Below are 13,150 nucleotides of genomic sequence, written 5' to 3'. Positions count from 1 at the left end.
AGCCATGATCACCCTAGACCACCATCGAAACCCGCCAAACACTTTAAAATTGCATCACAGAGCAAGAGCATAATATGGATCAAATCCATCTTCACTGAAGAACATCTGGATTTGGTTTAGCATCAGTACAGCTTGTATGTCAGTCTTTCTTCCGTGCTTTCGATTTCGGGGCTGATGAAAAGGAAATAAAATAGAATGGTTAGTAACAAAAAGGAGCCAAGCATGAAGGTACTCTGATACAGAAACCCTTACAACTCACAAACATTTTACAGTTTTTCCACACTAGGTCTGTTATTTCTTCTTATGGAGTTGTGTACCAGAGGCATCCGTGAAAAGAGGGAGAGAGTAAATTCAATCTGTCTGCCCAACTGCGGTGTGAAGGACTTGGTAGCCTCCCTCCTCTCTGACTATAAGGTTTTACTTCTACCTCAAGGCAAAGGAAGTGATCACCTGAAAGATCAAGTCATCTTGTCTGCCGAAAAGGACATACACCTGCTCTTCAGCAAACTATCCTGGTTTCATACATTGACCACTATTGCTCCATCGGAAAGTACAAAACCAGGTCTTCTCACAGGGAAGCTCTCAGCGTAACAATCCTCAGATTTTGCTGTTGACGGCACCTTTGACTGGAGCTAACAAGCACAATGAGAGAAGTGAAAAGCCACTGACCGTTCGGGTTTTCTTGTTTGTAGAATGTTTTCAACATTTCCACCGCTTCCTCAGCTCGGTAGCCACCAATGCACTATTGAAAGAAAAAAAGACCAGACTCATGTAGATAACTAAAATTATCTAATCAATTTAACTGATGTAAAAAACAATATCAACTGGTTTATTCCAAGAAAGAACTACTTCTGCTTATATGGTTAGTGACGTTTCAACTCTTGAACTGGTGATAACCACTTCTAAGGTGTGACTAAATAGATAAGTAGGGTATTTTGAGAAATAAAATATTTTCCTGGTAATTTACATTTATTGTTTCCTGTGCGTTGATAAATGTGTATTTGGCTTAAAATCAACAAAGTTGTCATTCTTGATTAGCTTGGATCCAGGATCCAGGAGCAACTAATAAGATCCGTACATGCAGCTAGTTCAGTGTTGAACTGGTTTGGGCTCAGAATAACTATAACTGACTTGACTATAGGTTCTAGTTGGCCAAGAGTAAACATGGTGACCTAACTGATTTGTAGATTCTACAGGAATGGCCCCTGTGCTATAGCTTATGTTTTGCTGCTTCACATTTATTTAAGTATGTTAAATTGTAACTGAACTATCCTTAAAATGTTCTAAATTAGTGTAAAAAGTTACTTTAGAGTATTGCTTTTTTTGCTAAAAGTAGTTGTATTGAAAATAAAGCCAAAATACTCTCTTAGAGTTAAACCAAATTTCTTTCATAAAAAAATATGCAACTCACCTTTAAGCATCCATAGGCTATGAAGGACAAATCTGAATATTTCTTAGAGGTCATTTACCTATTATTTCAGAGGCTGCCTTTTTAGGTTTGGTATTAGCCAAGACCTTTTCAATTTACTGAAATTATATGTATAATATAATTATTGAACTAGGCTTTCAGCCGGTTCTCTTCGTTCACAGGGCTTTTATTGTCTCATTCATATTTTGCTTCTGCCTACTAAAGCTTACAACTTACGACAATGGGTCAGACTACTTCAGCCACTTTCAGTGAATGCACTTTGCTCATTCACAAGGATGGCATTTGCACACAAGGTAGTTAATTGCCAGTGTTTTTGTTTTTACCATATTATTACTTTAGTATTGCCTTGAAGTTTAAAGTCTTTTGTGCTAGCAGGACGTTTTCTAGCAGCATATTCCACGTTTATCAGTTCCTGTCTCCTGCTACTACTTCTGAAGTAAAACTCTTTTGAAGTGGCCTTTGTTTGTCTGACTGCTGCTGTTTCACAGCATACCAGAGAAACTGTTCTTTATTAAGTTTTCCTCTTTTTAGTATGAATGAAATTACGGAAATGTATAACTAATTGGCTCACGTTTGAAGTTGAAGCAAGGACCGAGCTGAAGATAGCTTGCATGACACACAAGGCCCATCACCATAACAAGAATTTGGAATGCACTGCCTCCTGTAATCAGGTAAAAAACCCATTGGCTACCTTCCTTAAAAAAAAAAAGAAGTAAAAATGCTTCTGTTGAATAGATGCATTCAAGAGGATCCCTGAAGCCACTCAGCTTGACAATTTGTTCAGTTGGCACCTCTGGGGCCAGAATATGCCGGACTATTGTTATATTGTGTATGTTTTTCTGTTTGCTTATGTCTTATTGCATTTGTTTCTGTATGAATACCTTGTCTGCTCTTTGTACAGCGCTCTGATACCCTGAGGGGTCATGTTGGCGCTATATGAAACTCTCAGATAAAATACATTTTAAAATAAAATAAACTAGAGTCCTGTATGTCATGCTGCTATGTATTTTCATTGACAACTACAATTATATTTGTAACCCAGTTTAGTCTGTTTTTCCAGCTTGTAGGGCTTTGTAGTTTGCTTTCAGAGCTCTTCTGTGCCATGCTGATGGTGATATTTAACTATTATATTATTAATTGAAGCTGTTCCGTTTATTCCAATTTCCTATTTATCGCTGCAACACCAGGGCCGGACTGGGAACCAAAAACGGCCCTGGCAAAGTGCTCGGCCGGCCCCCCCCCCTCCCCCCCCCCTCCCCGGGTGGGAGGGGGGGCGAGCGCTTTGCCAGGGCCGCTTTTCAGCCGATTTTGTTACAGGGCCGATTTTGCAGCTATGCTGCAAAAACGGCTCTGCAACAAAAACGGCCCCCAGGGCCCAAAACCGGCCCCCACCCTTGCAGCCGACCGGGGGATTACCCGGTGCCCACAACGGCCAGTCCGGGCCTGTGCAACACTATCGGCCTGTTTACCTTTCTGCCGGCCTGCCTATCTATCTACCAGTTTTATCTGTCTATCTATCTATCTGTCTGTCTATCTATCTATCTATCTATCTATCTATCTATCTATCTATCTATCTATCTATCTATCTATCTATCTATCTATCTATCTATCTATCTGTCTATCTGTCTATCTGTCTATCTAACTATCTATCTATCTCGGTCTATATAACTACCTGGTTGTGTGTCTGCCTGTTCATGTACCAGTCTATCTACCTCTCTGTCCATCTAACCACCGCTTTGTCTGTCTGTGTACCTGTCTAGCTATAAACCTGTCTATCTTTGCACTCTACCTGTCAATATACCTGTATATATACATATCTACCTACCTACCTATCTATCTATGCAACATTCTCTATGTATGTAACCCTCTCTATCTAGCTGTCTATTAATGCAACCATCTCGAACTATGCAACACTATCTATACCACTCTCTCTATCCATCTTTGAAAGTCTCTTTATTTATCTAACTTTCCGAACCTCTTTGTCTATTTGTATTAAATATTTACAAATACATTACAATAAAGCATTAGCAAAGGTAAGAGACTGGAAGTCAACGAAGGACCAATTGGCTTTCTAGTTCTGGTGTTAGCCAATACATGTTGATTTTACTAAAATGATGTGCCTAACACAGTTATAGGGGTTTTCAGCCAGACTTAATCAATTATTAGTCGTTCACATTTTTCTTCCACCCACTCCAGCATGTATTATGGGACAATGGGTCAGATCACTTCATTCATTGGATGACTTCATGCAAGTTATGGTGTACTGCCATTTCACAAGAAGCACTTCCCCACATCCTTCAGTGCCACTGACTACTATGGTAAGATGTGCTTTTTACACCTAGAACATAATTTTGCCTTAGTAAATACATTTCTGCAAAAACAATGACAGTACAAAATAGCTAAAAGATTGGCAGCTTGTTCCTGCAGAGCTTTCTGTTATTTGTATCTTTGGGATGACTACATTATAACTACTCGACTAAATGTCCAGAAGATGGTTGTTTATAAGTATCTGAACAAGCAAACCCTGTCATTACCCCTTTTGAAAAACCTGTAGGTCGATTTATGTATACTGGCCCCAAGTATCACTTACCATAATATCTGTTTGGAATCTGTTTTTTTAGCACAAGTTACAAGATATCTGTAATTTTTTAGTAGATTACGCTGAACTAACCCACATGATGAGACCATGTGCAAAAGTCTTCAACTAATTCAACAACTCTACCAAAAGGTAGGAACTGGCTAAATTATGAAAGGACTTGATAGGTCAATAAGTGTGTTCTCTACTTTGTGAGAAGTACACTGAAATCCAAAATGGCATTAATGTTTTATCAAAACTAAAAAGGTGTACAAGCTGCAATGTTTTCATTCAGTTTCTTAATATTTTATTTGACATACTAGCCTGAAATTTGCAGAACAAGGTTAGCTGCATTTCACGGATATACAGTGGTACTTCCTATATATAAGAAGGAACCATTTCTCAGAAAATATGAGTTTAGGATAAAGTTCTTAGAGGGTATTGATATATGCAGGATTCCCATAGCAAAATACACAAGCACACTTAGCACAGTTACCTCAAAGGGAGTCCCGGTGTTAGGTAAATCATCTGTAGCGATATTCAGAACTGAACCACATCCCCCAAATCGATCATTGCGACAGCCATATACGACTAGTGGGATATCTTAAGGCAATTGTTAAGATCAATAGACAAAAAGGCATAACAATCAGTAGCCTCTGTAGGTAAAGGCGAAGCATTCTTGTAAAGCATTTTCAAAGTAACTGTGATAGGCATGGTTCTACGCGTGTGATAGGGATACTTCCACTTGCCAGATGGTAGTGAATCACGAAGCCTGACCATTTAGTAACATGCTGCAGGGACTGAGTTTGAAAGCTGACAAAGATAAAAAATAACGTGTCCCGATAATATTGGAGAAAGTAGAAACGGGAGAAAAAGGGATCTATAAAAAAGGGATCTTTACTTAATGATAGGCTGCAAAGAAAACAGCAGTAGTGCAAGCATGTTGATGAGAAGGATCTAGGATGCAGGGCAGTCGTGCTTGTATTGACAGAGAATTTTCTCAAGGAGACCTCCCTAGGAGGTTTGACTCTTGAAGGCATGTCTACATTACAAGCCACTGTGTACAAGTACAACTGTCCCACAAAGCAAGCTCATAAATAAAAAGTCAAAGTTCCTCTAGGAGAGGCAGCATGAATTTCTACAACGAGAATGTAATGAATTTGCAGTAGTCACAAATAAAACTGAAGAGGGGAGACAACAGGTCAACTGCATAAAAACTAATGGCAGAAAGCGAGCAGTAGCCCATTCTGTAAATTAAAGAGACCTTGCAAACCTTAAGGTGAGTATGAAAAGAGACACATGAGATACAACTGAAGTATTTAAATTAGCTTAGAAACTATTTTGGAAATGTTCTCTCTCTAGAACAATAATCACTGTAGAAACCAGGATTTAAAAAAAAATCTTTTTACTGTAATAACAGGCTCCATAAAATCGCACATTAGTCTGCATCTAGAATTCATTGGCACATAAATGACAAAGTCAATCATACGATCATAGTTAACAGTGTGGCCTGCATACAAAGACCAAGTTCCAGGATATTCTCCCCATTCATCCGCATCTATAGCTCTGAGGACACATAAATGGAAAAGGCCATCTTAACATCATCAGAACCAGTTCGATCCCCACATAAAACCCAGGTCCATGACATGCCCCCATGAAGCAGCATCGTAAGTTCAGTGGGTATAGATGTAGAAACCAGGATTAAGTCCTGTTCCCCATATGATGGATCAAGGAAAAGGCTGATAGCAGGATAGACTGACTTTAGGAAATTCATAACCAAACTCGGCTACCCTATGAACAATCACTATCCCTTGGGTCCAACTAAATTACATAAAAAATATTTGTTAGAGGATGGTAGACCTCACTACCAAAAAGAAGGCATGCTTCATCATAGGGCTCTTCCTCATACCCGACGGCATGGGCAACAACCCTGAATCAACAGGGGAGCCCTTGGATGTGTTCAAAGTCCTAAAATGTGAGATCTACATCGCGTGGCCAGCAACATGGCCGGTTGAGGAGTACCTTGCCGGAGCTCCCGACGAGCTGCTCGAAGATCCGCCGTTTCCATCATCCCCAGTGAGGCGCTAAGCTCACAGACGGGAGCTGCACCACCCCTGCGACTACAGGAGGTGTATCCGCTGCACTTTCGGTGCGAAATCACGCGGAGAACCGAGCCTGGAGAATCGAGCCCGTGGCTCTGACCTGGCACCTCGCACCGAGACAAAGATGGCGGGCGTGGAGTCCGCAAGTTGCCGGGCCGCGTAGACGCCGCCTCGAGGTCTGGGGAGGTCGGGACCCGATGCCTGGCAGCCGCGGCGGACAGGTCGGTCCGCGGTGCTCAAAACCCGGAGTGCGACGATCAGACCGGGCACCACCAACAACCGGCCGCCTTTACCAAGATGGCGGCCGGCGCGACTCCTAGCTGGTGAGGGAGAGCCGGGCTGGGCGCCTCGGTGATTTCAAGCACACCAGCTGACGGTAGCATCGAGGGGCGGAAACGGCCCGGGTGTGATTTCGGCAGGAAGGCGACCCCGGTGGGGCGCCCGCCGACACTGGTCCACTGAGCCCACCACAAGGACCCAGACCCTGCACCAACATGGCGGCGAGACACTAAGGAGGCCCAGAAGAGATAATCGGCACGGTGGTACCTTAGCCCGAGGTGAGGCTCCGGACCTCGCGGCCCCCCCACCCCCTCCTCCACCTAGCGCCGGTTACCTCGCCCTGTTTGCCTGCGGGTTCGAGGGGGAGACCCGGGGAGTCATAGGCGGAGTCGGTGAAGGAAGCCCTAGGCACCCGTCGGCGCTGTGCTCACTTTGGGGGGCAGGTGGTGACACCGCGGCCGAACTGACACGCGAGAAGAGGCCGGGGGCCCACGGAGGAAGCCACATCCACCACTGGCTAGTGGTCGGCCCCCGAGGGCGACAGGGGACTACAACCTACACTGTAAGCCGCACTCCACCCCCTCCCAACACCTTTCGGCGCCAACGCTACTATTGAATTGTCAGGGGTCTGCGGCTAGCGGCCATCACCCGACGAGAACGCAGAAATGGGGAGGAGAGACGTGGTCCCTAAACCTGCGAAACAAGGCCCAATGGACAACTTTGCGGCGCCTCGACTCACGGTGGAACACCACTCCATGACGCCCAGAGGGCGGAACGACACGGCGCTGCTGATGGAGGCCATTCAGGCGTCTAGGACGGATATCCAGGAGTCCCGTGCGGCCCTGGAGGTGAAGATCGGGGAAGTGGGCTCCGAGGTCACACTGCTACGCCAAGATTTCCGGAAACTGTCCGAGAGGGTGACGGAGACCGAAACGAGGATAAACGACAACGATGCGACGATATCCACCCTGAGGCAGGACATGGCAGAACTACAGGCCTCGCACCGCCAGCTGCAGTGGAAGGTGGACGATGCAGAAAACAGATCGCGACGCAACAACCTGCGCTTCGTGGGATTTAGAGAGGGAATTGAGGGGACAAACATGTAATCATTCCTCCACGCCTGGTTAAAAACCACCTTCCCGGCAGCACAATTCTCTCCATGTTTCATCATTGAAAGAGCGCATAGGGCCCTTCTGGCGAAACCACCGGAGGGGGCGAGACCGAGACCAGTCATAGCCCGCTTCTTGAACTTTGCTGACAGAGATCTCATCTTGAGAGAAGCCAGACAAATGGGGGAAATACGGTTGGAAAACACGACTATAATGATCTTCCCGGACTACAGCGAGGAAGTCTCGAAACAACGTCGGTCGTTCGACTCTGTGAAGGCAAAACTGAGGACTTTGGACATCCGATACATGCTCCTTTTCCCCGCTAAGCTCAAGGTGATCTACAAGGATAAAGCCATCTTCTTCTCACATCCGGAAGACGCCTGGCAATGGCTTGAGGAGCGCCCTGTACTGAACAGCAGGGAAGCCGCGGGGCGAGAAGCCATGGAAAGATCAGTACGGGAGAAGCCACGCTGGAAAATGCCGAAACCCCAGAGACGGAAGTCACGGAGAGTGAGAAAGTTGACACCGGCGACCCCATACCGATTCCGGGCCACTGAGGACATTCGGAGTGGTGGATCTACGGCAGCAGACCTTGACTCAGTGGCGGGCTCAAGGTTCAGTTGCCTGCGCAATGGCATCCGATCTGAAGGAGATGAAGAGGAAGAATCTGAAGGCCGCGCGTCGGGGGGAGAGGAGGAGGTGGAGGACTTGATCCATCCACTAGTCAAGGAAATCCATCACTTGGAGCAGGACTCCCCGGGGGGATCCAGCGCGCCTGTAATGGACACACAGGACTCCCATTCGTGAAAGAAAGTGCGCTGGGAGACATGGGATTGCAGCTCGACGGGTGGAACCACGCAAGTTACCACGCAGTTACCAACATTAAATGAGATTGACTGACGATGTGATAAATCTGTTCGAGATGGAGAATTGTTTAAAGAAGAGGAACTCGTGATTTAAAGTTTCTCCCATTTACAAGTGTCACATTTACAAACACCAAAAATATTGGCCCCAGTAGGCTTCATAAATGGTGCCATATTTATAACAGAAAAATACATTTGTTTAAATGGGAGGAATTATAAATGAATACACATGTTTCATAAAACTGGGTACTTGGCATCAATTGAAAGTGGAGAAAAACATTAATACTTAGTGTTTCATAGAAAAAGTTTTCTTCACTTTAAATTTCTCCCATTTGAAAAAAAAGTTTTTTTAGTTATACATATGGTACAGTATATACTGGCCACTCAGAGCAAAAGGCCTAATGCTTGCTAATGCAACACTTTGAAATGGGAGAAAATGAATATGAAGAGTTAATCTTTAAGGTAACTTTTCATTTTAATTTTCTCCCATTTAAAAGCATTTAGAAATATCACTTTGTAAAGACTGTTATTTAAGACTTAGTTACTTCAGTACTTCAGTTCTTCACCTCCGTTACCTAGCCTGGTCCATACATTTGACTGAGCACTGCTCATTATCAGGTCTGCTATGTGCAGCCTGATGATAACAATGTTAAGTAAACACAACCTCCCCTTAAATTAAAAGGAAAATGTGACTCTGTGCTTATTTAAAATGAACTCAAATCTGCGAGCTACTTTGAAAGGTGTCTAGGAGCTACGGGTAGCTCGCCATTGACTGGTTGGAGACACCTGGTATAGTGGAATCTACAGAAAGCAAAAGGTATACTTACAATAGGCCCTTTGAGTCAGACCGTGTTTGAGTGGGCCACAAGGCAGACAGGGGCAATTGGGCCACAATTGTTGTGGTTGAAGATATTTGACACTGCTGTCCTGGGAAATGTCCTACAAAGGTTCTGCAAATAGGGCCAGTACAACCCTTTCCGTACTTGACTCTCACAATACCCATGATGCACAATCCAAGGCTTCTCGGGGGCTCACAATTCAACAACCAACCAAAAGACACAATAACCTAGGGCCAGATGTAGGTCGCCAAATACCGGTCGGTAACGGCCGATTTCGGCCGTTACCGACCGGTATTTGGTGTTTGACATGTAGGGGGCCTTATATTTACAGAATCGGTATATTTACTGATTCGGTAAATTTACCGAATCGGTAAATCCAGATGTAGGTGGCACTTCAAACAGTGCCACAGGCCATTACCGATTCGTTATTTACCATGTAATACTATTGCATGGTAAATAACGAATTCCTGTGTACATGCACATCTGTGCATGTACACCTGTGCCATGTGGCACACATACATGCCCTAAGGGCACACAAGCCAGAAACAGGGGTGCAACAGGGTGTCAAAGTGACACCCTGTCCCCCTTGGCAATTCGGTAATTTTACCGATTCGTTAATTACCGAATCGGTATTTGCCATTGATTCCTATGGGCTTCAAGGCCCATAGGAATCAATGACAAATACCGATTCGGTAATTACGAATCGGTAAATACCGGATCCTACCGATTCGGTATTTTTTACAGAATAATTACCTACATTAGATTTACCGAATCATAAATACCGAATCGGTAAAATTCGGTATTTATGAATCGGTAAATCTAATTTACTTACATCTAGCCCCTAATGTCCAGGAAGAAAGCAGGTACTCTAATCCCCCCAAAAATCTAAATACTATAGAATATAATTAGGTCAGCCAATATACGGTTGTAAATCCGATTGCATTTTCAGTAATCACTAGCTCTCCTGCTTCAGGATTGCCTCCCCAACTGTGCGACCCACAGCATTTGGGCAGAGGCATGAACTGGACACAGGTGGTGGACTGGAAGCACTGGTTACATATGAGCTCTTTAAGTACACTGCAGAGCACTCTCTTTCTTAGCCAAGAAGTACCTGGGACTGCAACAAAGGTGGTGGTTTGGTTCCCACTCTTATACACATTTTCTAGATGGGGAATGTGAATCTACTGTTTCAAACTTCAGAACCGGTTTGGGGTGATTCTCTTTCCAGTGTCCTTCTTAGGTGACTCTCCAGAAAAAGCCTTTGTGTAAACTGATGTTTCTCACAGCAGATCGACTTGGGTCTGTTCCCAAGCAGGACTACTCACAAAGTGGACACAATGAAGTGTGAGGTTTTCAGCGCCTGGCGAGCATTAGCATTTCTAAGGCAGTATTTGGGGACAGACAAAGGAGATAGCCTGCCCTAGAAACATCCTCATCCTGAACAACAGCAACAGCAGTTCCAACTTTCACCCTTACCATCTACCAAACAGTAGCGATCAGGAAGAACTGATCATCAGACTCTTGTAAGAAAATCTGCAAGGTATTTCGAAGGGGAGGCCTCAGGATCACCAGTCTTTTCTATTTGAGGGCATCAGGCTATAAAGCTTTCTATATCCTTATCTCTTTTTTAAAAAAAACATTGGCAAAGCCATTGGGTTTAGTCTAAGTGAGAGCTATTGGTTTTGTCAATGTCTTTTGGGCATGTTATACAGCAGCCTGGCTAAAAGTGAAAGCAAACAAAAAGGCAAGTGGGGTGGCTAGTGCTGTATGAATCGTTTGTCTTCGGGCTGGGCAAGTAAGGAGCAGGGAAAAGAGTTGGGGTACATGCAATCAATAATGAAGGAGAGGGGTGGACAGCGTTCAACTTGGCCGTTTGCTACGAACCTGGTTGGAGGTGTCTAGCGACTTCTGGAGACTCCTGACCTGAAATTTGCCTGGGATTCTCGGTCCCCGCTCCACGGGTGCCGTTTGGGCGACAGCTGCTTTCTGTAGTTATCACCGGGGGACTGCGAGGACCAGCAGGCTACACTTCCTCACAGCTGGTGCCTCTTCCCCCGGTGTCCACGCCCCCTGCCAGGAAGGATAAAACTGACATCACTTTCCCGCGACGCGGGACGCGCGCGGGTGGGCGCCGGGCCAAGGGCGGGCCCGTTTACGCCCGTTCAAGGCCGTACTAGACCGGACCGGGCCATCCCTCTTTATTGTCCATCCTTGTGGGCCTGTAAATTGTATGTATATTGTTTATATATTTGTCTTTGTTAAAATCACTGACTTTTGACCAGCCGTATACATATAAGGGATGGCAACTCGCGAAAGCAGGAGTAAGGTTGTACTGGGGGTGAACCAGCTGACAGGTACCCTTGACAATTTCATAATCAGGGCCAACACATTTATAGATCAGGGTATATGTCTGATGGAACGTAGAGTGTCCCAAGATCATGCGATGGCCAAAAGATCATCTTTGGGCCATATCGCATCTGCTCGAACACCAGAGCACACTGACAGACCCAACGTCATAGAGACACAAGCAGTTGTACATAATATGCCGAGTACACCGCCACAGGCTCCCATACAATTATCGGACTGTACTACAGTCTCAATAGGAACCGAATTATTAGTTGATACCACAATTAGAAATATAGAAGTTGTGCCCCAAGAACAAACTAGTACCAGGCAACTACGTGGAAGGCGGGAGAGTGCTGTAACTAAGCGGAAACGACCCACTCCCCCAGCTCCTGTTGGTAATAAAGCTAAGGTAGCCAAAACAAAGATTAACAGTGATCCCACAAGTAAAAATGGGGACGAACAAGGGCTGGTATTGCAGGTAGGTCAGCCTGGGCAGAATCCCTTTCAAACAGACCTACATATAGATTTATCAAATGGGACCCAAGACTCCCAAGCTGGAGATGACGTAGTTATCATTAACACAGGCACATCAGATGAGGGGGCCGCACTTTTGTTGACAAATTTAGGAAAAATGCTTAAAAAACTTTTATCTCCGTTGGAAATTAGATTGACACACATAGAAACTCAGCTCCTTGAAGTAGAAAAAAGCATAATAACATTGTCAAGTCTTAGCATAGATAAAATACCACCCAAAACAACTATGCTTACTGCAGTATCAGTACCAATACCAGCTCCTGTCATAGATAAACCCCAACATTCAAACGTATCTAGAAGTCCAGGTTTGAATGCTACAAATGTAGCCGGGACGAACACCGCAGGCAATCATTTGGTAGTTAAAGATCTCCATAAAATAGGCATTACTGGTACTAAGCCCACCAAGCATAGTTCAAATGAACATTGAACGGGGAGGCCACCGAAGGGTGGCCCTATCAACTTACCACCAGAAGCTAGTCCATATATAGTTGTTTTGACGGGGGTACCAGAGTTAGGTACACACAGTGAGGAATCCTTTTGGGAACTTAAAAATAAAGTATGCCATTGGCTAAATTTTAACAGGCCCTTGTCCCCACACATAAAGAGCAAAATCTTGATGGTACGGAGAGTTCCGTGGTTAGGACATACTAGGAAAACAATCCCTGGGGACTGTGTAGTCATAAATTTTGAAGACCCTCGAACATCGGATTTCATCTGCTCATGGAGCCCCCAAGACGATATGACAGCTGTCAAAACTAGACCACTTGTGTTTTTTTATCCACCAACCAAGGGTCATGATAATGGTGGCAGCTGGTCTAGGCCCAAACATCATGCCTGGGGTGGGATCAATGATAGGGGCCTAGGCTACCTTAGCGGATGGGGAGGGGTACCAACATCCAATAGATTCAGTTGCCTAGAAGCAGTAGACTTACTGAGGCCGACTATGAGCAGCAAAGATAGTAGTAAAGGGGGGCGTGGCCAAGATGGCGGCGGAGTAGGACGTGTTCCTGAGTCCCTCCGGCGCCGAGCTCTCTAAAAAGCCTTGTTTAGCACCCTCTTGGACGGCCAAACGCC

The 13,150-nt window shown here is 44.8% G+C and overlaps 1 protein-coding gene across 3 annotated transcripts in view; it reads right to left on the bottom strand.

Annotated features, from left to right (window-relative positions):
- Positions 1 to 13,150, bottom strand: part of ADAT2 (adenosine deaminase tRNA specific 2) — a 158,151-nt gene that overhangs the window by 2,191 nt on the left and 142,810 nt on the right. For all 3 annotated transcript variants that reach the window (XM_078649000.1, XM_078649001.1, XM_078649002.1), the window contains 3 exons: positions 4,501 to 4,607; positions 670 to 742; positions 1 to 171 (listed from right to left, as the gene is read on the bottom strand). The exon at positions 1 to 171 is cut by the window's left edge and continues 2,191 nt beyond it. In XM_078649000.1, the coding sequence (XP_078505126.1) occupies positions 140 to 171; positions 670 to 742; positions 4,501 to 4,607 (212 nt within the window). In that variant the 3' untranslated portion in view covers positions 1 to 139. The remainder of the gene's footprint in view (positions 172 to 669; positions 743 to 4,500; positions 4,608 to 13,150) is intronic.

Source organism: Lissotriton helveticus, chromosome 6 (assembly GCF_964261635.1).
Source record: "Lissotriton helveticus chromosome 6, aLisHel1.1, whole genome shotgun sequence".
Taxonomy (NCBI): domain Eukaryota; kingdom Metazoa; phylum Chordata; class Amphibia; order Caudata; family Salamandridae; genus Lissotriton; species Lissotriton helveticus.
The sequence above is the reverse complement of the archived record's forward strand: the minus strand, read 5'-3'. Positions and strand labels throughout refer to the sequence as shown.